Genomic DNA, 25,752 nt, shown 5'->3' on the forward strand with positions numbered 1-25,752 from the left:
GAGGTGAATCAAGCAGCCTTGGAAAGATAATTCCAAGGGATACAATTTCGTATGAAATAGACATTTTCAAATTCCAACTATTTTTAGGTGAAAATAGGACCTCAAAACGAATAATAAAAAAACCATAATTTTGGCTAAAAATAATTTTTGGCATGAAAATAGCAACGCAACAACTTTAACAGCTTCAAGCATCTCTAAGGTTGAAATTATGATATCTTTCGTCATCGGAAAACATTTCAAGTGCCTAAGTCTTAATGGTCGGTCAAATGGGGTGTGTACAATTACTATAAACTATTATGATTCACATTCAATGTACGATATAGATGAAAAGGTTGAGTTAGGAACGACGTGTGAGTGCGCCCAAAAAGGCATGTTATCCAAAGTGGGTAAGGTTAGGGATGAGATTCTACTAAGCATGGGTGGAGTGAGGGTGTGAGAGAGGTGCAATAAGTAAGGTCGGGTATGAGATAATGTTCACTAAATGGTAGTGAAGGTAGGGTAAAGGTTCCCTGACCCATATCTGTCTTGTTGCCATCTTATTCATACCATTGATAACCAAAACCACATCAGTTAATGGCTTTATATAACATCATAGGTTTGTTAACAAATTTTATCACAAGTCGCACTGAATGTTGAAGGCCTCAAGGCTCTATTTGACTAGTAGGATTAAGGATGAAGGAATTATCATATCCATGAGCTTAATATTACATCGTTTATCCAGTTAGATTATTGGAATAAATAAACCTTGCTTATCCATGTTTGTGTTTGTAGTGGGTTTATCCAGTTAGATTATTGGAATAAATAAACCTTGCTTATCCATGTTTGTGTTTGTAGTGGATGTGGAAATATATAATCCCAAATAATATATTTATTTCGTATTATTAGTTGTAAAATTAAAAAATTCACCAATTTCGTTACATAGAATGTTCGTTAGAATCTAATTTAGAAAATAAAAATTACAACCAAATATTGAAATGCGAGTTTCATGAATTAATAATCTCAATCTTATGTTATAATTTGTCTAATCAACCATGCCCGAAATGCATTCCAAATCCTTCAACATGAATTATTGCCTTCATAGTCTTGAATGGATACTATTTGTCAAAATATAGTATGTTTGACATTTAGCAAACCAGAAAGAGATCTGAGTGTCAACATGGAGTGTCAACATGGTGAGCGGGGGGCGAAAGAAGAAGGAAGAAGGTGTCAGTGTATGGTTTGTGGCACACATGACTGATTTTTTTTTTTTTTAGCCAAGAAACTTAACGCTGGTTATTAATTGAACCAAATTAATATGCAATTAAAAATTTATTAACACAATTTTCGATAGCCAAATCAATACATGAACTACATATGTAAATTGCCCTCGAGTTCAAATTAATAAAAATACCATGCAATCCTGGGTGCATCTCATGACATTTTTTTTGTCAATTTTTTATTTTATTTTATTTTATATAGACATTGGTTATTGTGTCAAGCTGAGTATTACATACTTTAAGGGATAGTTTGACAAGTATTTTTTAACAATTTTTTTGATATTTTCTTCATTTTAGTAAATAGTTTTAATTTAAAAAATAATAATAATAACTTTTAGGTTATATTAGATTAGAAGATCCAATTTTTTTTTTTATAGAAATAGAAATTGTGTTTAAAAAAAGCCAATTAAAGAAGTATATTTTCTTGGAGGGGCTTTTTTTGGGTTTATTAATTTTAACTTTATAGATCATTCTAGAATAGAATTACTTAAAAGAAAAAAAGCATTTGACATAAATCTAAAAAAAATCACAAAATACAAAAAAAAATTAAAATAGATGTGAATATTTCAACCTTTGCCAAACAGAACATACAGACCAAATTGGACAAAAAAATAAAATAAAATAAATTGCAAGGGTCAAATTGAAAATTGGCTAATATTTTAGAGACAGTGTGTAATTTATCCAACTACGAATGCAAAACTGTGACACTTGTTATCGCGGGAGATTCAAAAAGCAGCTTGCTCGACCACCACTTTCTCTCTCTTAAAGCATTTATGTCTGTATAAGTATATCTATCTGTATAGAGAGAGAAAACAAAACAAAACCAATCCAACCCAAGCCAACCCAAGCCAAATCCTCGCTCTTGAAATCATTTCATATTCATTCACAACATTTGGAAATGGGGCGTAAACTTCAAGCACCACCACCGCCGCCGTCACCATCGGCGTCGCCGGAATCCACCTACCCAGCACCACCGCCGTCTTCATCCGCCATGTCCGGCGAAGAACGAGTCTCCGTGGATCGGCGTACGGACTACTCGGTGGTGTGCAAATGGACGATCCCGAACTTGGAAAGAACGAAATCAAAGGCAGTGTATAGTCCTTACTTGGAAGTCGGAACATCAGGTATCGATTGTCGTCTTGTGGTGTACCCTAGAGGCCATTCTGATGCTCTACCTGGTTCTCTCTCTCTCTACCTTCATCTTATCGACCCTCCTCGCACTTCCAAATTGGGTTGTTTCACTTACTACAAACTCTCTATTCTCAACTCTCTCGATGAATCCAAGTCTCTGCATAGAGATTCCTACTGTCGATTCACTTCTAAGAGGAAGTCTCATGGTTGGTCTGACTTCACTCTCTCTTCAACGGTCCTCGATCCCCAATTAGGGTTTATCTCCAACAATTTTCTCTTCATTCTCGCTGATATTCGAGTTTTGAATGAATCAACCTCGTTTGTACCGGATACCAATGAATCAAAGTTGGCATCCTCGAGTGTAAGTGTTAGTAGTGGGCAATTCACTTGGACTATAAAGAATTTTGGTTTGTTTAGGGAAATGATTAAGACTCATAAGCTATTGAGCCCTTCGTTCCCGGTGGAGGAATGTAATCTTCGGATTTCTGTTCATGGGTACGTGGCCGATAAGGTTGAGTATTTGTATCTTTCTTTAGATAGTAAAGAGATGGAGAATTTGACTGGTTTTGAATATAGGAGCTGTTGGTGCATGTTTAGAATGTCAGTGTTGAATCATAAATCAGGTTCCAAGAGCATTCATAGGGACTTACATGGGCGGTTTGGCACAGACGTCAATTTCGAGGACACTACGTATATTGGCTGGTGTAATTATATGAAAATGTCGAAGTTTATTGGGTTGGACAACGGTTTTCTTGTTGACGATACTGCTGTGTTCAGTGTGTCATTCCAAGCGATTAAGGAATCTAGTGGATGCCTTAAGATTACCAGGACTCCTGCGGTTAAAAATTCTATTATGCCTAATAAACCTGATTGGTATCAGGGAGGGTTTGTTTGGAAAATTAAGAATTTCACAAGGTTGAAGGATCTTATGAAGAAGAGGAAGATCGTGGGTCTAGCTGTTAACAGCAGGAGGTTTCAGATTGGAAATCAGGATTTTCATCTGGGGGTTTATCCTAGAGGTAATAATTAATAAATAAAATGTAACTTAATTTGTATATTGTCCTATTTCTAACGGAATCTTGGAATACATTATTGTAATACTTGCTTGATAAGGTGGAAAGATTTTGAAATGAATTTGATCAGTGTAAAAAGCAATACATGTTAGAAGGAAGAAACAGATGTTGTCATTCTACCTCTATCATGAATGGCTTGGAATCAATCAAAGAACATGACAATTACTTGCAATATGTTGGACATTCTTGAATTATGTACAAAATATTAAATCATTTAAGTTAAAATTATTGAATCATACAGGATGTAATTTAAATACTTTTGCTATAGGAATCGCATATATATCATCAGTTATCTGAATGATTAGAGTGTTTTGTCAGAGTCAACACTATTGTTTGATACTGGTTTTAATTGGAACCTGTGGTGTGTTTTAATATTTAAGACTTTTAAACTGCAAGAGAACTGATGGGATTTCATGCTTATGCTTGATTGCACACCAGGGTTATCTCAACCGCCAAGTCACTTTTCATTTTATCTCCAAGTTGATAACCAGAATAGTTCCCCTGACTGGAGTTGTTTCGTATCTTATCGGTTGTCTGTCAAGAACCAGAGGAGCATGGATAAATCTGTTAGTAAGGACTCACTGGACCGTTTCTCCAATGCTACAAAAGAATTGGGCTGGTGTGAATTTTTGACTCTGAATAGTCTCTTCGATCAAGACTCCGGGTTTGTTGTTGGCGATACAATTCACTTTTGTGCAGAGGTTCTTCTTTTAAAGGAGACATTTTTAAAGGGTAACACAGAGTTGAGGAATGCTGGTTTTCCAGTTGATCATCTATCAGGGGAAGGCGAGTTTGTCCTATGGATGATGCATAACTTCATGTCTTTCATTGGCATATTAGAAACCAGGAAAATAGTTAGTCCAGCTTTTGAAGTAGGTGGATTTCAGCTTCAGATTGGTGAGTTAATGGGTGGTTAGGTTATTTAAGTTGTTTTTGACTTTCTCATTTATTTGATGGTTTTCTCACTATGAGCCCCTTCTTTTTTTCTTTTTTTTTCTTGTTGCGTGATAATAATGCAGGGGTCTGCAAGTCATTAGACAGCATATGTGCATTTCTGGAGTGTAATCCATTAGTCACAAGTGACTCTGATAAGAACTTTTTGGTTAGTTACAAGATGTCTTTGGCAAATCAAAAGAACCATGCCAAAAGTATGTGGAAGGAGACTACTTTCTGTACAAAGTCAAATAATAATTCTGTTATCCAGTTCATGAAAGTTTCAGACATGGTGGACGCAGATGCTGGATATCTTGCTCATGAATCAGTTGCTATCTTGTGTCAGATTCTCGATCATTGCCCGTCGCTTGAGTTTTCAGAACCTGGGGTTAGTATGCTTGATGTTTGCTATGTCTTTGAATATTTCAGGCATTTGAAATTTATCAGTAATTGGTCTTCTGTGCATGCTATTTATGACAATTCATTGACAAAACCCAATGCCATGCATCATTTGTATTGAGTTATAAAGTCACACTGTAAACTCTGTCTTGCTTTGCCATCTACTGAAGCATCAAAATTTCATTTATTTAGGGTGTTTTGGATAGCTTAGAAATGAAAGCATTTTGGAAACTTAAGGAAAACAATAATTTTTTTAGATATGTACAGAAATGTTTGGAAACAAAAACTAAAGCGTATGCAAATGTCTACACAAGTTCGTTAATTAAGGGTAAATTACATTTTAACCCAACCGTCACTCAGTATCATTTTTCACCTCTCAACTAGAAAGTGCTACACTTTGCCACCTTAAACTATCAATTTGTACCAATGCGAACCTTTCAGTAAGGATCCATTACATAAATGGATGGAAAATTGACATATGACTTGCACATGACAATGCAGATTTTATATAGAAGAATGACTTGTGAAAGCCACCACAATGTGTTGTTGCCTGAAGTGGACTGAACTGAAGGTTGATTGTAAAGGAATATTTAGTGAAAAGTCCTTTGACATAATTGTGTAGTGTTAAAAGGACAAGTGAATATTTTTTAATGTATAAAGTCTTTTAAAATTTATTTATCATCGATTAAAGACAGAAAAAACATATGTTCTTTTTATTTTTTTATTTGAGATGATTTTGCCCTTTTTATCTTTCATTACTTCTCTTTTGCCATTTCAATCATCAACGTGATAAACTAACTCTCTCTCTCTCTCTCTCTCCATATATATTTTTATTAGGGGTGTTCAAAAAACCGAATCACCTGATGAAACTGACAAATTAGAACCGAACCGAATGGTTGTGGTCGGTTTCAAAAACACTCCACGGTCGGCTTGGATTCCGTAGACAAGATTCATCAATGTTACGATTGGTGGACGGTTCTAATCCTTTGGAAACTGAATATACCCACACCGTCCGAAATAATAGTCAAATAGCAATTAAAACTCTTGGCGGTTCGTGTAATAATAGCATTAAAACTCTGAGTCTGTACCAATCACAAAGAAGGTAGCACAAGGCTCAAAAAAAATTGTTAGACTTTTATTCACCCTTTTGTTTCAGATTTCAAATGCAAGTAAACACTCCAATAAATGCTTCAAACAACTTCACCACAATAGTTATCCCACCTGTAAAAGCATATTCCTCTCTGCCATAAAATGTTTTTTGGTACCAAATAAATAGCCAAAGTGGCTCGCGTATAAGGACGAAGATACTCCATTCAAAATAATTTAAACACATGTATTTTCCCGCCTTTGCTTTATGTCTATCATTCTGCAAGAATATTTATTTTACAACCACGCAAACCACCAGAAAAGTGACACGTGTATAGCACTATTTGGCAAAGGAATCAAAAGTACTCACACCACTCACACCTGGGCCCATGTGTAACTTCATTTTAACCACATCCATACACGTGTCCATAAGTACAACAATGGACAGCCCAGATCAGCGGGAGGGGGGGTGCTGGTAATATTAATATAGCGCCCCCCAGTCACACCACTCACACCAAGTTTTTTAACTAATAGGGAGGCCTTGTACGTCTGGTGTGAGTTTACTATTTACCATTACAAAATGTCTCGCCAAGTCTTTTTCCGTTTTTATGCCAAGAATGTTTTCCTCACCTACCCACAATGCCCATGCCCAAAAGAACAACTCTTAGAACTCCTCCAATCCCTTCTCCAACTAGCCTATCAGTCATACTACATACTTGTCACAAAGGAGCTCCACGAAGATGGAAACCCTCACCTTCATGCCATGGTGCAATGCACGAAGAAGATCCAAACCTTCAACCCGAGATTTTTCAATCTCATTGGAACCAACGGCAGAATCTATCATCCAAATGTAGAAAAACTCCACTTGCCAATAGCAAGTCGACAGTATATACAGAAAGGGGGCGAGTTTGTCGAATACGGAGAATTTTCATCTAAGGGGAAAAGTCCTTCGAAGAACAGAGACAAACTCTGGAGGGGAATAATTGCAGAAGCAGAAACAGAGGAACAATTCTTTGCACTCTGCAAAGAAAGATGTCCCACCGACTATGTAACAAAATACCCCCAATTAAAAATATTTTCGAGGGATCATTACAAAAGAGAGAGCCCCCCATATACTAGCGCCTTTAATTCATTTCCTTTCTTAAATGAAGAAGTAAAAAAATAGGCAGAAAATAAGATTTTGTTTGTAAATCGAAATTTTGTACAATACGATTTATGTCAAAATTGCTATCTTTCCGTTTGGAGGAAAGACGACTGGATTAGATTAGGGACACACAAAAATAATATCAACAATTTATATATTGACGAAGAACTCTCCTCCTTCTCTGATAACAGGAACTAGAACAACGACCCATCCGTTCAATCTCTCTCTACCTTAAAGGACCCTTAAGAACAAGAAAAACCACCTGGGCCAAAAGCCTCGGACAACACAATTACTTCTCTGGCAGAATAAGCTTCAAGGACTACAATCAAGATGCTGTCTACAACGTCATAGACGACATCAAATACTCGACAGTCCCTACTGAATTTATAAAGAATTTAGTAGGTTGCCACAGAGACTTCCACGTATTTGTTAAATTTCATCCAGATCTCACTATTAGAGGAGGAATTCCATGTATTATATTAACTAATGGGGACAGTAGTTGGTTAGATGTAATGTCCCAAAAAATGAGAGAATGATTTGATGTTAATGTAACCACCGTCATGATTAATGAAAATTTTTATTAATTTTATTTATGAAACCACTCAAACTTTTATTTACTTACTACATTTCCCTTATCATCAACTATTACATTACTATTTTTAACACCACTATTTTTTACACTCATTATTACATTTCGTAAAACATCAGAAAATTCTGTTGGATTCATAACAACTGATTCTCTACGATCAACTTCTTCTTTGCTAACACCAACCTCCGAAATCGATGGACCAGGATCAATATCACTAGTTCCATCACCACTTCTGTGTACATCAATCTCAGACAAATTCAAACGACCTTTGCGTTCATGAATAACTGAACCACTTCTCCCAAAACCTCCTAACAACAAATCTCTTCACCTCTCCGGTAAACCCACAAACTTAGTCCGTGTCAGAATTGGAATGACTTTCATTGGAGGACAATGCCAAACATCAACATTTTCATTAGTATAGTTTTAAGGTAACACAACAATAGATGGGGCCCTCATTTGTGAATCTTCTGGCATGTCACTTGTGGAATACTTCAGATACCCCTTCATTTTACAATATGTAATCCCCCTTTAATATTTGAATTTTCAAGTCGATACTTCACACGGCACCTGGTTGTCGTTAATTGAACAATAACCATTCTCATAATAGACTAACTTGCACTGACAATCCTCAGGGAAAAGAAACCATGCCTGCAGACTGTCATTACCATCTAATCTCCAATCATAAACATTTACTCTGACCAACCTATTGGCATTGGGTGCGCAAAGGGGGGAATATTTTATCAATATTTTATCAACCTTAATACTCTTTTGTTTGTATCTTAACCTCAACTGGGAAAATAACTTAGGCAACGCAAGTTCAATACAATTGAAATCACTTGTTGAAACACCTTCAACAACACCAGTTTTTATATCGTCCACCTCCATTCAAAACCTGAACATTACAAATAAAAATGCATAAAATTACAATTCTAAACAGTTTTAAAGTACATTTGACTCCTTAAAATAACCCTACCCTATAATACACAATCATTTAGGTTTGATATTTTCTATGCATTGATACATGTGATTAATAAGTACGTTTACATACACATAATATAATATGTTACATGATTATAAATATATCATCATACACACATGACATATGTTATGATATACATGATGTTTGGGTTATATATATACTAATATACAGAGGTTTATGTATGCTAACTCTTCTTTTCTTTTGGTGGAACTTTGAAGTTCCTCTCTCCTTTTGCCAAACCCTCTCTCTCCCTCAACCTCTCTTCAATCCTCATGGTTTATTGCATCTACATCTATTCGGTTATCAACAAGCACCGTCTAGATCTCTCTACTTTGATGCTTTTGGGTTAGATCCAATAGTTATGCATGTCAACACTACACCACAATAGTCTTCTCAGTTTCTTCATCTCTCTCAAATCTGTTTGTATATGTGTTTGTGTAAGATACGAAAATGAGCTGCTGATGGGAATCAAGAACTTGAGCGAATCCGACAGGCAAACCATGAGGCCCAATGCATGCAATTTTGAACTTCTTATTGGTCAAAATTGGATGTGCAATTCTTTTACCTGTAATGATCGGTTTGGGTGACGGATTAATAGCAAAACTGATCCGAACGACTGGTGAACACCCCTAATATTTATATATATTGTCTTCAACGTTCTAAGTAGAAAATATCTACAAGATTGCAAGAGATGGTTACACAATTGAGTAGTAGAATTTCAATGATTACTGTATTTCGAACCTTGTTTGCTATATTTTGATGACTGTTTGGATTGAAGCTTGCGATTGAGCCGTAGAAGGGAATTGTGTTTCGTTTGTTTGGATGAAAGAGTGAATAATTATTGAATTTTTTTTCAAGTGAGATTGAAGATTGAACTATATGTATTTCATTTGTTATGATTGTTTTTTATTGAATCTGATTGAATAATGGTGTTTTTTGTTTGTTGTTAGATTAACTTTACTTTGGTGTTTACTCTTGTAATATGTGATTTATGTTTTGTTTGCTGATGCTCTGTTTGAATGTAACAGTAAAATTTTACTTCGGTTTGCTATGATAATATGTAATTTGTCTTTTGTTTGTTGATACTTTGTTTTAAATTAAGAATAAAATTTTACTATGTTTGTATTATCATTTCAATATTTTAATAGATTTTTTATTTAATATTTCCACTTGGGGCAATAATAAATATAGTGATTATGGTATTTAGTGATAATGATGGTATTTCACTATTTTAAATGCCAAAATTTCACCTTTAAATTTACTATGAATCAGAGTAAATTTTCACTATGAAATCAAGTAAAATTTTACTGTTGACGTTAGTTTCGACAGTAAAAAAAATTTACTTTTTTTTTTTTGTAAAAAGAATTTCATGAGTAACATGGATCTTGTTTGATAGAACGAGAGGCTTCTAAAAAACTTATTTTTATTAAAAACCAACATTAAGATCAAAAGTTATATTATTTTAAAGTTGGAAATATGAAATTAGTTACTAAGGATATTTTGGTAATAGTCATGTGTGTTGTCATTTTCAAGGCAAAATTTATGTGCTTGTCCCTAATATATGAAAGTTTTGTTATGAGGGAGTTTTGACCAAATTCCCCAATTGTAAATACCTATGAAGCACGGACACGTCTCTGGAGGCAGCGTATGGGTGTCGGACACGTGTCGGACACGGACACGCGTCTGACACGTGTTTGACACTCGACCTAACGTGTCCCTGTTTTTTTTTTGAATTTTTGCAGGCGGACACTCTTTCAGACACGCTTGACACGTCGTGGACACGTTGGAAACAGAAATAAACCCTAACCAAGAGACAGAGAAACCCTAACCCATTGAAGATATATATATATATAGAGAGAGAGAGAGAAAGAGAAAGAGAAAGAGAAAGAGAGAAAGAGGAAGAACCTGTTGAAGCCTAGATCGAGGCCTCTTCGTCTCTGATCGAGGTATTTCTTTCGCATCTCTGTTCGTCTCCTCTCTCTCTGTGTTCGTCTCTCATCGTCTTTATCTCCTCTCTCTCTGTTCTCGCCTCTCGGTCTCTGATCGTCGTCTCTGATCGAGTCCTCTTCCTCTCGTCTCCCATCTCCTCGCTCCCTGTTCTCACCTCTTCCTCTCTCCCATTTTTTTTGTTTGACTCTCTTCACTTTTTCTCTCCTCTTCCTTTATTACCGTCACTCCCTCTTTTATTCTTTTTCCTTTTTTATACCTTTTTTTTTTGTAAATAAATAATATAAATAAATACAAATAATATATTTATTTTTTAATTTTACATATAATAAATAAAATAAATGAATAAAAATAGTATATATTTTTTAATTTTACATACAATAAATAAATAAAAATAAATGAATATAGTATATATTTTTTAATTTTACATATAATATATATAAAAAATTATATATATTAAACGTGTCCCCAGCGTGTCGTGTCTTCTATTTTTTAAAAATTTACGTTTTTATGTGTCCGTGCTACATAGGTAAATACTATTCCACGACAAATGAATTTCTCTTTAAAACTTCAATTGGATCTTTTGAATGAAAAAAGCAAGTTGCATAGTGTACAAAGCTAAAACAATAGAAAGAAGTGCCATATGCTTGGAAGCGAACACAATATTTCTTTTGTGTATTTCCTTATATTAAAAGGTGTGCTTATGTTGTCTCTGTGTTTCATCTTGGTCTTATGAGATGTCTCACCTCTACCTTTTTATTACTGCATTCTTGAAGATTGCATACTTGTCAAAATTAGATCAACTAAAAAGTTTGGGAATTTCTATATGATTTCCAATATTTATCTGTTGTTTCCTATGATATGACTGCTACTTTTTTCTTTTGTGTACATACTTTTTTCTTTTATGTGTACATAATTTTCTTTTCATTTGATCTTAGGCCTAGTTAGTTTTGCATTTTTAAAAGGGTCGTCCTTTTACTCCAAATATGTAGTAGAGCTCCATTCTAACTTGGCATACCTTCTATGAGGCAAAGCTGATATCTTGATAAATGGCTCTAGAAAAGATGATTGTCAAGATGTTGCACATACTATACCATCCACCACGTGCTATTTTTAGTTTAATTATTATTTATTTGGTCCACCTAAAGTTCTCTAGGACTTTATCTGAACTTAATTAATCCTACACCTTGTGTCAACAAGAGCTACTACATTTTTTGGGAAATGACATACATGCCTATGGATAATATGGAGAAATCCAATGCTAAAACGCGTGCACAATAGAAACAAATTTGAGTGGTTTCAACGGGTTATATAGATCTAAGAAGTATGGACACTTTTAAGAAGGTGGTGTGTTGTGTTAGACATGGACATGCCACTCTTTGGACATTTCCCGCCACCTATTGGACACACATCCAAACATGTTTTATTATTTTTAAAAATTTTCTAGACTCGTACATGCTTTAAACACGGAGGATCATAGGTCTATTGCTTAGGTAAACTTGAAGTTAGAATGTAGAGTATGTAAAAACTAGGGTTAGGGTTAGAGTGGAAGAGAGAAGAGAAAGAGAACAAAAGAGATTATAACAAAGAAATAACGTCTTAACTAACCATTTTGGATTTAATATTTAATTTACAACTTTTAAATTTTCAAAGAGCTTGTCCATAGTAGAAAACTTTAAATTTTGGTGGTTGATGTAATGGGGAGAATGATTAATTCTAGGGAGAAGGGTGTAGTTGAGGGTTTTGTATTCGGGAGGGATAAGATTTGTGTTTCTCATTAACAGTTTGAGGATGACACTATCTTTTTCTTGTCTAGGGAGGAAATTGAGAATTTTAATCTTTTAGCAATTCTGAGGAGTTTTGAAATTGTGTCTAGGCTTAAGGTGAATATTTATAAAAGTGGTGTGGTGGGTATTAATTTGTGACAAGATCAAGTGCAGAGGATGGAAGAAATTTTGGGCTGCCCCATTGAGAGATTACCCTTCAAGTATGTGGGATTGCCGTTGGGGGGGAGATCCTAGATTGGAGTCTTTCTGGGGTCCGGTTCTTGAGAAGGTTGGTAAAAAATAAGAGAGCCTTATTATCTAGAGGGGGGAGACTGACTTTGGTCAAGTTTGCATTGAGTTGTATCTCCATTTATTTCTTGTCTTTGTTCAAGGTTATGGTAAGGATTACTAAGAAAATTGAAAAGTTAATGAGGGATTTTCTTTGAGAAGGTAGGAATGAGTGGAAGAAGCATCACTTAGTGAAGTGGGAGAGAAAATAGTTTCCCTTCCTAGAGGGAAAGGGGACCTTGCCATAAGAAACATTGTGATGCAGAGTATAAGAAGCTCAACGAAGGCTAATTTCAGAAAAATGATGATATTTGGACATTGGCATGATTTCAAAGGGAAATTGATTGAAATCTTATATAATTATGTTTATATATTATTAGAGTCTTATTTTATTTTATGATTATTTTTTTATGTTTTTTAGGATTTTTGGATTAGGAGTATTTTGGTCATTTGCAAAATTTCCTAATATGGGTTGTGTGGGTCGACCATGAGTTGTCTTGTGAGTCAAGTTATTTAAGTTTTATTTATCTTTCTTATTTAGCTTAAATTACTTTTGGAAGTCAAAGATATTACAATAATTTTTTTTTTTTTGATTTTAGTTGATTTAAGAAGTCTCTTAGTTCTACATAAAGTTATATAACGTTTATAATTCAATAAAATTGATATTTTAAAGAATTTTCAGAACTTTAAACGGTTCTTATAGATTGTGTGATCCAATCGAGCCCTGGGTGTGATATTTACGGAATCTAGATGCGATATCTCAATTTTAAGTGACAATTGAAATTCCTCATCAACAGTAAAGACTCGATGAGTCACCATGGCCTTGCGAATTTCATCTCTTAAACCTGATTTGAATCGAGAAAGAGTTTGACGTGGATCTTCAACACCCCTACATTGAATCTTTAGCTCCTCAAATTTATTCATGTACTCGACCACTATCAAGTTTCCTTGTCTGAGATTAGTAAGTCGATCAAAGAGTTCATCTTTATAGTCATATGGTAAGTACTTTTGTTTCATTCGTTGTTCCATCTCCCCACAAATTAACAATGGGTTGTCCTGCAATCCGGAGTTCATGTTCCATCGCAGACCACCAAATTTGGGCTTGACCTATAAGCTTCATTACGGCAAATCAAACTTTCTGATCATTTGATATATCGAACCAATCAATGTACCTTTCCAATGCAGTAAGCCAATCCAAAAAAACTTGAGGGTCAATTCTACCATCAAAATCCGGAACATCAACGCGCACTTTCTTTGTTATATCTCCAGCTGTGTCATATGGATCTTGCGTCTCATATCTTCCAAACTCAACAACTTCATTGGCTATATCCAAAAGAGAAGTGTGTAGCCTCTCTAAGGGACGTAATGCATTAGGGTTAGCGATATCCTGTGGAAAAGTAGCAGAATCTTCTATATCAATTTCTTCCACAACACCCTTTCCAAGTGGTTTTGGCCTACTGGTTGAAGGAGACTCAGAACCATTCGCAGCATGTTTACTTTTCTGAGGACTGGAGGCTTCAATCTCAAATATTTTTGCTTCCAATGCATCAACTCGCTGTGCATCAACTCTTTCCATGATCATGTGTAGAGAATCATCTCGATGTTTGTCTGTGAGTTTGCCTCTAAAACTTTGATCGCTTCTAGTTTGCCTCTAACCCTAGATGTGATGCCTATGGAATTTAGGTGCGATGCCTAGACCTATCTTCTTCTCTTTTCTGTTTTAGTTTACTGTTCACAGCTCCTAAATAGCCCCTGTTTTGATCTCTTTCATGCGGTTTAGTAATCCTAAACTTAGTTCATTCCATTCATTAATGGAAATCCTAAAATTCCTACTGATTTTCAGCTTTAAGCAACCATAAAAACACACAGAAAGTCAATTTTACAGTCCTTACAGCCCTGTCCCTAATCGTCCTACATCACATTGTGGCTTGGAACATTGCTCTTTTAATGAAGTGGTTATGGAGATTCCCCATCAAATGTGAGTCCTTATGGCATTCCATCATTAAAAGCAAGGAGTTCAAATCAATAGTAGCCATACCAATGTGGTTAATAGGGGTATTTGTCGATCTCCATGGAAATCCATTTCTTGTATCCTCCCACTCATGTCCAGGTTTCTTTCTTTGAAAGTAGGAAATGGGGAATCAATTCATTTTTGGGGGGGCATTTGGGTGGGTGAACTTCCTATTGATAGGGGCTTTTCCACTCTTATATAGAGTTGCTCATTCTCATAATGTTTCCGTCGCTTTTGGCATGTACTAATTTGGCACAAATATATGGAATTTCAATTTCATAAGAATAGGGAATCTACTGAACTGGCATCTTTGTTGTCCTTGCTGGAAGGTCTTTCATTGTCTTATTCCATTTGTGATATAAGGGTGTGGAGCATTCATTCTTCTGGTATTTTCTCGTGCAAATCTTTTTATGTTAAACTCATTGATAAGTCTGGAGTTCCTTTGTTTCCATTCCACAAAACAATTTGGATAGCATTTGTACCTTTTAAAGTGAACCTTTTTATGTGGTCTTTTGTTCGCGGAAGCATTATTATGACCAATGGTAATTTTCAAAATACGAGACCCAATTACTTTCTTTGTCCTCAATGGTGCATCATGTATAGGAGATATGAGGAATCGATGAATCATTTATTTCTACATTGCCCAGTGGCTTTGAATTTATGGCGTGGTCTTTTTTGTCTGAGTGGCTCACTATGGATGGCTTCGGATGCATGTACGCATATGCTGTTAGTTGATTTTCGGGGCTTTGGTGGCAACAAGAAAGCCAAAACTTCGTGGCATTGTGTTGTCTATGCTATCTTTTGGATTATTTGGTTAGAAAGAAATTTGTGGATATTCGAAGACGGGGTGGCGGAAGTGGATTCATTACGGGAGAAAGCGTATCATTTGGCTTCTTTTTGGGAAAATGTTTCTCCTCCATTATAGGGGTCCCCATTTTTGTGATTTCTGAAGAATGGGGAGCAGTTTGTCAGTCTTAGTTTTCTTTCTTTGGCATGTTTGATAGTGATTTTCTTTCCTTTTGCATTGTAAGAGGACTCCTTGTCCTCACTTCTCTTTACTTGATTGATATAATCCATTTTGTTGCTATTCAACCAAAAAATAAAAATAAAAATAAAAGTGAACTTGAAACTTGAACAAGTGTAAGCAGGTCTAAATCAATAACACTAGATACTTCATGCCAGGCCAGAGAAGTAGATATTTGTTAAAAAGATAGAGATAAATGAAAGAAAAGTACCATTGTCATCTCAAACATATTCTTTTAATAAGCTAATGAAAATTTATAGTAATATTGATTTACATAAAAGCAAGTTAAATTTATTTTTTTCAAAAATTGCTAAAGAAATTTAAGTATTCATGTATTGTATGTATCGTACCATGTATCACGTATCGTATATTACATTCTGTGTCATAAGAGACATTTAATACGTATTGATGATACATATCGATTTCTCTCTAAAATATCGAATTGTAAGACACTGGCAACACTAAGTTGTAGTTGTGACAGGACCATAGGTCTTCTCATTGTAATTACTCTTATTATTATTTGGATCATTTTGAGAAACATTTAATGTGTGCCACTTGTCTATAATTTTGCTGTTGTAGACATACCCTTCTTCAAATGTGGATGATAGTCAGAATGCATTTTCAAATGATCGTGATGAATTTACTCATTCCAAATTCAGCGAAGTAAATAGTGAAATTGAAGATGACATCTTTGAAAGCATTCTTTTCAGAGCAGGCCTTGACATTGCTTTGCACCAAGATTCCTGTTCAGAGTCTTGTATCAGAAAAAAAATTTGGATGGGTGCTGATTGGATGTGTCATACTATGAATAAGCTTTGCATTTACCTTGGTGAACCTGTTAAAGCAAAAGATTTGCTTAGTGCAGTGAAGAACTTGGTTTGTTGTGATGTTAATAGACATGCTGAATCTCCACCATTCCTAATGAATTTGTGGACTGTGGTTAAGATCTCCCAACAGGCAATTATTGATCTACTTCTAGACATAATGGTTGAAAGTTGCCAACACTCAGAAACCAGATCTAGTGTGGATTGTTATGATTCAAGTTTAAAACCTTCTGGGCATGCCAATGGAGATGCCAGTGAAGGACAATTTCTAAGGCAAAGTGGACCAGAAGATTCTGGTCAATCCGCCAAATATGAGACCTTGGCCTCTTGGGTGGATGGAAGTAGCAGCATGTGTGCAGTTGAGGGCTTGGAGGAGGAGATAACCGATATACCCGAAAAAGCTATTCTTGCACAACCTCCTTCAGAACTATCTGCTATAGCCCTTCTGAAGATCAATTCTATTCAAGATCTAAAGGTTTGTTTATTTAAGTTTTTATAGATAATTGTATTTGGCTATTTGAATTCTTGACTTCAAGTATTAATTTGTTGATCTATATTCAGATCAAGTGGCCTGAGCAGGCAGATGAAATCTTAGATATGATAATCAATTCTCTGAAGGCTCTTGATGGTACTATTCCAAAAGGTGGTTTAAGGCCAAATCAATGGCTTGTATCTGTACATAAGATTTCTCGTGCACTGGACAGAGCTCCAAAACACCTGCAGCCAGACCTAGTCACTTTGGTGCCCAAGCTCGTTGATCATTCAGATAATCCACTTGCTGCATCTGTGCTTCTAGATCAACTAACTAAACCAGATGCCGACCCTGAAATCCAAGCACGAGTAAGATATATCTTTCTTTTGTTTAATTTATAGATAATAAATTTGTTATGAACGTTGAATATCAGTGAACCATTATCTGCAATTTAAGAAAAAAAATAGTTAACCATTTTGCAATGGGAATTCTAGTGATGCTGTTTGCTACTGTCTAGGAAATGAAATCTCTTTGCACTACTTCCTGGAAACATCAAAAGCCTATACTGTGACAAAAGAATGTTATGATGAAATTTCCATCAGATTGCATATGACATATGGGCTTTTGAGAGTGCTCCTTTATACCAATGCCATCATATGGTAGTCCTTTGACTTGCTTTTCCTACATGTGCGTAAGAGCCAAACTACAGCTTTTTTTTTTTAATTGAATGTTTCCGAAGCAGCTAAATCATTCCTCGAAAACATGTAACAATGATCAACTTAGATGTAAGAACTGTTTTTTAAACTTCTTGTTAACTTGTAGTGGGCCAAATATTATGCCAAGCCCACTGCTGCATTAGATACCTCCCGACGATGCTCTGCTCATGCATGCGTACTGCAAGTATATCAGAGATTGGTAGCCACGAGTCCATGACATCGGATTCCTTTAATGAATATGTACAATTAAAAAACTTTCACATGACATGATATTAGTGTGGATGGGGCAATTTTCAATCTCTCATCTAATTGACATGGCGTATGCAAAAAGCATGAGGGCATTTTATGGGGGGCTTGACAAAAGACGGATTGCATGAAAAGCTATAGACAACCTCCAATTCAATGCCTGGAGATTCTTTTTTTGTGCTTTTAGAATTTGAGTTATACAGGATTAACCTAGAGTTTGATTCCTTTATTCTCTGTGATTGTCTAAGATGGAGGAACAATGCAACAAAAGCAAGTTTTTCCCATGTGGAGAATACCTCTGTGTCTGAGAAGAGAAAACAAAGTAATAGAAAACTTAAAGAAGTCATACCATTTTAAACACTAATCTATGGTGTCATTGTTCTGTATGAACCTTCTTTTATTATTATTATTAATTTTTTTTTTTTTTTCCCTCAGGTCTTTGATGCCATTAGTCAATTGGAGTTCAGCAGTGAGGTGTGGGAACTTGTCTTTTTCGTTACTTCCAAAGTGGTGGAAAAGTTCAATGATGGAGCACTTGCAACTATCATTGGCTTTTTATTCAAGGCTGCATCTCATTGTCAGCATATTTCTGAAGCTGTGCGCACCAGCAACAACTAAGTTAAAAGTTGCATTATTTTGTGAGTAATCTGTTTGAGTTGATTGCTTCCTTTTGTATAAAAGTCCTGTTTTCTTTCTTTTGTAGGCCATAGTAGTTCATGCAAGGCTGTGTAGCATGGGGGTCGAGGTATCACCCTGTGTGTTGATTTTCTTAAGCGAAACTGTACATAGTTGCAGTGATATTGCCATGGCTTTGTTGAGAGATATTGATTTTGGTTTTGAACTTGATGACAAATTTTTAGCAAGCTCTGGTGAGCCCTTCTTGTGTGGAGAAGATAAACTTTTGACAAGAAGGTTGAATATGATGGATGATCAGGTTCTTGATGAAGGTCGTCATTTTTCTGACATCTATATCTTGATAGAGATGTTATCAGTACCTTCCCTCACTAATGAAGCTTTCCAAACTTTTGAGAGAGCTGTTGCTCAAGGATCAATTGTGGTTCAATTGGTGGCCAAGGTCTTCGAAAGACGCCATTCTCTAAGATTAAATATTGGTCCAATGTCTTCTGCTGGAAAAAACCAGCAAACAGATGAAGTACCGGGTGGAAAAATTGAGCCATTTCCTGTTGAAGAAGACGACTTTGCCTTACTTCTTGGTCTTGCTGAAAGATTCTCTCTCTCTAATCACTCCAGAGTGCAACAATTTGCACAGATGCTTTATGCTACGTTGTTTAGATTGTTTGCCGATGAGAGTAATTACAAGAGAATGCTTAAAGGGCTAGTTGATCGTGCCATAGACCTCATAGAAAATGGTCATCAAGCAGATAAAGATTTCAATACTTTGCTTTTCTTGGTTAACAAGGAACAGGTACTAGCTGGAGCAATTCTAAACATGATGCGGGAGGTCGCCAAGGCTGCCAATGCTGATTGTGCAACGCTTAGGCATCAGTTGTCTGCTAGTGAGGACCACAATTTGCGTATACAAGAAGAAAGACATGCTGAACATGCCGATATGGTTAGAGAAAAGGCTATTTTGTTGGAAAGGTTATGTGAATCTGAGACCACTACCAACAATTATAAGGTACACAATCACTTCTCACTACTGATTTTGGCTCATGAAATGCCATCAGATGTTCTGATTTTGAGTTTTTCCATGAAATTGGCAGTCTGAATTGAAGCTTGAGATAGATCGTTTTGCTACGCAAAAGAAGGAAATCTCTAAACGAATGCAAGAAATGGAGAGTCAGTTTGAATGGTTTCAATCGGAGCAGAACAATGAGATTATGAAGCTATCCAAAGAGAATAAAGTGTACAAGGATCGTCTTCATAATTTGGAGACACAACTTTCTCAACTGAAGTCCCGGAGTAGTAATGATTTGAAGGTATAGTATGGCTTCATGTTCATAACTTCAGAGTGCTATCTAAAATGTGCTCTTGTGAGCTATTATTTTGGCCTGGAACACATATGAAGGGAATCTTTTCTTCCCCCCTATTCTTTGGTTACATATCTTTTAAGATGGTTACTTCGAAAATTGATTACACATATTATATATGCCTCTAGGGATCATAGTCTGTCATATTTGATATGTAAACAGTCACTAAAGCATGCACAAAAATCCTCGATATTATGAAGAAAGTTTCATATTCTTAATTCTATGGCACATGTGTCTTGGGTTTATTATTTTGGAGCCATCTATAGTTTTCATTTTTGATATCATGTATGCAATTGCTGTACCCAACTTTGTGATTTCACAATTTCACTGAACAGGAGTTAGTTTAACGGGTTTAATATATTTCTTAAGATTTCTATGTTTGAACACAGATACTTGTAAAAGAGAAGAATTCTCTTGCTGAAAGGCTGAAGATTGCAGAGGCTGCAAGGAAGAAATCTGATGAGATATTGAAACACTATTATAGAGATAATCGGATTCTACAGGACAATAAACATTCACTTGAGGATGAGGTCAGGCAATTGAAAGCAACAGTTGGGCAACTTGAACAAGAGAAGCTGGACAAGGAAGAAAAGATTAAACAATGTGAAATGTACATCGGTGGGATGGAAGAAAAACTTGGTGCCTGGCAGGTTGGTATCTTCTCTCAATTTCATCAATACTTTTACGGGTTAATTGAAGCTGCTGCTGGTTGCGGTCCACAATTGAACAAGCTCCCCTTTTTGTGTAATCATTATTCTATCTTTTCCTTTTCCTGCTGGTAAAATTATATCACTTTACCGAAATAAAAGCAATGTACATATAAAAAAACAGGGTTGACGTCTTTTAATTGCCAACATGCTGAAAACATCCTCATGTTCCTTATGATAGAGGAGATTCTAGGAAAGACCTGCAGAAAGTTTTCTCTAGAAAATTGGATCCCGAGGGGTAAAAGCACTAGAAAATTGCCCTAATCATATACTAAATTAGGCATATGGCCCATGGAACGTTATAGCTTAAGGCTTAAGGCTTAGTAGAATGTCGTGCCACCGTGCCACTATATGCAACAGACAAGCTGGCCAATGAATTCTTCCTCTTTAACAATGGGACAACCATTCAGATAGTTCTTCAGTAGGGATGAGACGGTTTACATTTATTTAAGTTATAAAGCAGCTGTTTACTGGAAGTTGGAACAATGCCACTTTTTTTGTTCTTTTTGGGCGGTTCATATTTGCTTCTGCTTTTCTGATAGCATGAATGACTTTGGTGCCATAGATTCTTCCATATCTTATCTTGTCCTTTTCTTCTTTTCTTTTCTTTTGTTTTCTTTTTATTCTTTTTCATCTGAATTTTTCTAGTGAAAAATGAACAGAAAAAGGTTCATGCAACATACCACAAGATACAGTTTTGTTGCCTCTTTATTCAATCCAAATCCTGCTGAGATATCTCTCAAAAATCAAAACCCTTCATTTTTAATATTGAAAAAGTTGCAGCATCACAAAACTATGTGATTTGTGTCCGTCTTATAATGCTATAATTACATAACAGCACTTCTCCTAAAGAACTTTTCAATGTGACTAACATCATGCCTTGGGGTTCTTCTCCCTCATCCCTTTTTTTGCCATAATAACCTGTTTTGGAGATCTAAAGCCATTGAGAGTTGAGGCCTTGGTTTGCTTGCAACACACATGGAATGTGACATGACCTCTTCCTTAATGTGTAAGTGGAGAATATAATAAAAATTGTTGGATCTTCTCTTAACATGTATTTGGTTTTCTTACATCATGCACATAGTTGCGAGCATGCCCCAGGACCATGAACTATCTTTGTTTGCAATTCACATGGCGTACTCTTGTACGAGTTGTTTTCCAATGTGTACATATATTTGATCTTCAGAGGAACTTCTAAGTCATCACCAAATGGTAGAAACTATAGATTTTCTAGTTCTTCATTTATACTCAGAAGTTGAATATAAATTCTTTTCTTCCAATCTGTAAATTTAATTGTTGTTCAAAGTAACTCCAAGTGATCCTCAAAATGGTGGAAACTACCCATTGGATAATTAATCATCTATAACTGAAATCAAATGATAATTCTTTCTTCTTTGGAGAATAGGGTGCTTGCACCCCAAAATATGAGAAACAATTTTTTTCATGGTCTGGAGCACAATTTAGGACAGCATTTTTGCAATATAGTATGGCAAAGAGCCATGATTGCTGTATACTATGGCAAAGAGCCATGATTCAGTAGGGGCAAACCAACAAACCGATGCACGTGGTGTTATGCGTATGATTATGATTATTTCTGTATCGAAATAAATTGTGCCTTGATTAAATGATGCCTGTGTTATGCAGAAACATATCCATTCTCTTGAGGTTTCCCTTAGAGAGGAGATGTCACAACATGCTCCTCTGTATGGTGTTGGCTTGGAAGACCTGTCAATGAAGGAACTAGACACATTGTCGAGTATCCATCAGCAAGGGCTCGAACAGATATATGTCCTCCAGCAACAGAAAGCTAATCTTGCTGCCAACCCTCCTGCAAACCCCAACACCTTTCCAAGCTCCAGCAGGTCATAAAATACTCTCTATTAACCCATCTCCGGATTTGTTTGTAATCTGGTATCTGGTCCACCACAACAGTGGACAAGTTTCTTTCAATGGACTACCTTGGAATGATCAAGCAGACGTTCATTTCCAACAAATGGCATCTGGGTGGTCCTGCCTTCTTGACCTCAAGATCTTACTAGTATTTCAAAAACTACAGCTTTCTCCCCCCCCCCCCCCCCCCATTCCTCTCTTTTTTGTTTAATTTTTTTTTAATATCTTTTTGTTTTCTTGTTATAAAGCTTCTATTTTGTTTTTAAACTGATGGAACCTAGATTTTGTGAAATATACAATAGAAAAGGAATACAATTACAGAAAGTAAAACTTCATGGCCTCTGTAGTTGCACTAGCTAACCCTTTTTTTAGGTGTGTTGGGATTATGAACTTGTAATTGATTTCTAATTTTTCAAATGGGGTGTGATAAGCCAACCTGTATTACGTTTAATTATGCATGAGATTATGTGTTTGATATGAATTTGCAAGTTTAAGTATGTGAATTTTGTGATTTTGGAACTTGATGGAAATATTTGTTACAAACACCACTTTAAGCGGAAAATTGATAGCCTTAGAGGCGCGATAAACCAAAATTGACTTCATATTTGTGATTAGCATGATTTTTAAAGCCTACATTGAAATTTTGTAAAATTCCGATTCGTAATGATTAAATCAAAATTTGTGAGTTAAGCTTCATTGTGTTTGGCCTCTTGTGTTCTTCATTTTGGGGGAGAGTTTGTTAGAGTGAGTTAGAGAGAGAGAGAGAGAAAGAAGAAGAGCCAGGGTTTTGGAAAAGAATCAAGGGGCAAACCTTAGACTTGAGTTAAGGTATGATAATCTACTTATAATATTTGTCTCTAACTCATCTTTGGCATGAAATCAAGAATAAATTGGGAATTTTGAGCTAGGGTTTGAGTTGTGTAAGGTTTGGAATAAAATCAAGAAATCTCTTCATTTTGTTTGATTTGAGTTCAATCTTGTGATTAATCTATGAAATAAACCCTTGATGGTTCATACAAACAAAATTTGTTGGAAGATCATTCATAGATATATGTATTTTGAGCTTGTATATGAAATTCATGATTGTATGGAAAAGATGAGACCATGAAGTTGATGTTGATGCAAGATTGATAAGTTTGATGTTGATGCAAGATTGATAAGTTTAATGTGGAATTACACTTGTATCATGCTTATGTATCATGTTTTTAAGTGAGTTTTGCTTTCATTGGAGTTTGGAAGGGTTACATTTTTGGCCATTTTCGGATTGTTTGATTTTGCCCAGATTGCACAAGCGGCCACGGGCTCTGTACGAGCGGAACATGATAAAAAATAGAGGTTTGCATTCTGCTTAAACCACCGCTCGAGCGGCCCAGTCACTGCACGAGCGGTCAAAGTGGGCGCACGTGCGTCTAACCCTGTTTCAGCTTATACCTAGTAACTTCAAAAAGGCATATCTCCCTCATTCAGACTCCGTTTTAGACGATTCTTGAGCCTAAATTCAAGCCCCAAAAGTCTAGTTTCCGGTGGTGTGGTCTCACATCCATATTCTAAGTACACAAATAGATATGTTCAAATTAGTGAACGCTGTTCACTTTCTTTCTAATTGTTTCATGCTATTTCCTCTCCTAACCCAATTTCCTTCCGTTTCTTCCTATTTTCCTAGACACGGATTATGACCCATTGAGGACTAATGAGTTTATAACCAACAAAAATAATTGTTTAAGGAGCAAGTAAGGGGATTGATTTATTTGGTTAAGAAAAGATTAAGAGAAGTAAATTTGATCAAGAGAGTAATTCTATGTTCCGATATGTTGTGTCATGCGCATTGTGTTTGTAGGTCATGATTTGAGGACCGGTCAACTATTTCTGGAAACCACTATGAGTAATAGTATAGTAAAGATATGTTTTTTGTTATCTATTTTGATTTATGTACTACATGATCTTCTAATATCGTATTTTGTCAAAATGCCCAAGTTTCCAAGAAATGTGAAATGAGTTATGAACAAGAAATGTGAATTGTTTATAATCTGATATGGTGGGCCCAAGGTCGTTCTGTTTATCCGTTCTGTTTATGTTATGACATGATATGAATTGTTCAGTCTTTAAAACCTATTGATTTCTGGTATAGAACAAAGTATCGTACGGAACTAAGTGCTACAATGGGAGTCACCTCTAGAGTCTGTACGAGTCACCTCTTGGGTCCATACATACATAAATGTTGGCCCCAAGGCCGTTTTGATATATGATTGGACCCGATGCCGTTTTGATAAATGTTAGGCCTGAGGTCATTTTGATATGTGCAAATTGGGCCCGAGGCCGTTTTGATATGTGCAAATTGGGCCTGAGGCCATTTTGATATATGTTGGGCCCGAGGCTGTTTTGATATATGATTAGACCTAAGGCCATTTTGTTTACATGATTGTGGATTTTGTGAGAATCTTATGATTATTACGTGGTTTATTATATAATTACTCATTGAGCTTCGCTCACCCAATATTATGTATGCACATGTAGGTAATCCGTAGTATGGAGCACACTCCCAAAGTCAGCTTCATAAGTTGTTCTTTTTGAGACCCAATCAAGTCCACCTCCAAGATGGAGTTTTGTCTTGACTCACACCACACCTTGATCTTATTTTGTTTTTACTTTCATGGTCTTGGGTTGTAAACACTATGTACAATTTTTCCTTTGGCTTCTATATCAGAAATGATAGAGACTCCCTTTTCCCTTAACTCCCACAACCCCCACAAACACATGTCATGAGTGATAGGAGAAAAAAAAAAAAAAAACAAAACAAAACAAAAAGCAAAAAGTTGGCCAATCCCAATACATTAGGAGTGGTGGGGATCAAAGAAAAAGGGAGTCTTAACCTTTTTCCCTCCTATGTTTTTGTTGGGCTGTTAAATGTATTAATGTGTTATGCAATTATCTCTATGATCTTGCTCATGATTGGCACAACTCAATGGACTCCTTCTCATTATATGCTTTCGTTATGGCCCCATTAATATAAATATTTTGTATGTCCGTTTGAGACCTTTTGTAATCTACGGATTCGGGTCATAACATGGGGGCATTGGCAATAGGGCTACAAACAAGCTTAGTATTGTAGAGTTCAAGCTCGACTTGTTTATTTTATTGAGCTTGGAAATTAATCTAGCTCAAGCTCGGCTTGACTCGTTAATACTATTTTTACTCAAGCTCGACTTGAAGTTTGATAATGCCACAAAAAAAGGAAAAAAAAAATTTAGCTCGCTAATCAAGTTTGGTTAGCTTGTATAAT

The 25,752-nt window shown here is 35.8% G+C and overlaps 1 protein-coding gene across 2 annotated transcripts; it reads left to right on the forward strand.

Moving 5' to 3' along the window:
• The first annotated feature begins 1,855 nt into the window (after window positions 1–1,855).
• On the forward strand, window positions 1,856–22,802 carry LOC114319139 (uncharacterized). Of its 2 annotated transcripts, none has more exons than XM_028266132.2 (10): window positions 1,856–3,406; window positions 3,899–4,357; window positions 4,480–4,781; window positions 16,206–16,925; window positions 17,012–17,290; window positions 18,320–18,481; window positions 18,588–19,523; window positions 19,609–19,824; window positions 20,265–20,525; window positions 22,227–22,802. In XM_028266132.2, the coding sequence occupies exons 1-10, from the start codon at window positions 2,155–2,157 to the stop codon at window positions 22,449–22,451; spliced, it is 4,812 nt and encodes a 1,603-aa protein (XP_028121933.2). In that variant the 5' UTR covers window positions 1,856–2,154; the 3' UTR covers window positions 22,452–22,802. The 2 variants fall into 2 exon arrangements, with proteins under 2 accessions (XP_028121933.2, XP_082759544.1); XM_082903418.1 differs by having other exon boundaries at window positions 18,320–18,358.
• Window positions 22,803–25,752: the final 2,950 nt, after the last annotated feature.

Source organism: Camellia sinensis, chromosome 13 (genome assembly GCF_055761805.1).
Source record: "Camellia sinensis isolate YWXY chromosome 13, ASM5576180v1, whole genome shotgun sequence".
NCBI lineage: Eukaryota > Viridiplantae > Streptophyta > Magnoliopsida > Ericales > Theaceae > Camellia > Camellia sinensis.

Bases quoted from the DNA above. Each gene is read 5' to 3' on its own strand.
- LOC114319139 (XM_028266132.2), top strand. From the start codon at position 2,155: ATGGGGCGTAAACTTCAAGCACCACCACCGCCGCCGTCACCATCGGCG. The intron at 4,782-16,205 runs GTTAGTATGCTT...TTGCTGTTGTAG, and splicing joins TTGAGTTTTCAGAACCTGGG to ACATACCCTTCTTCAAATGT. The intron at 17,291-18,319 runs GTAAGATATATC...TTTTTCCCTCAG, and splicing joins ACCCTGAAATCCAAGCACGA to GTCTTTGATGCCATTAGTCA.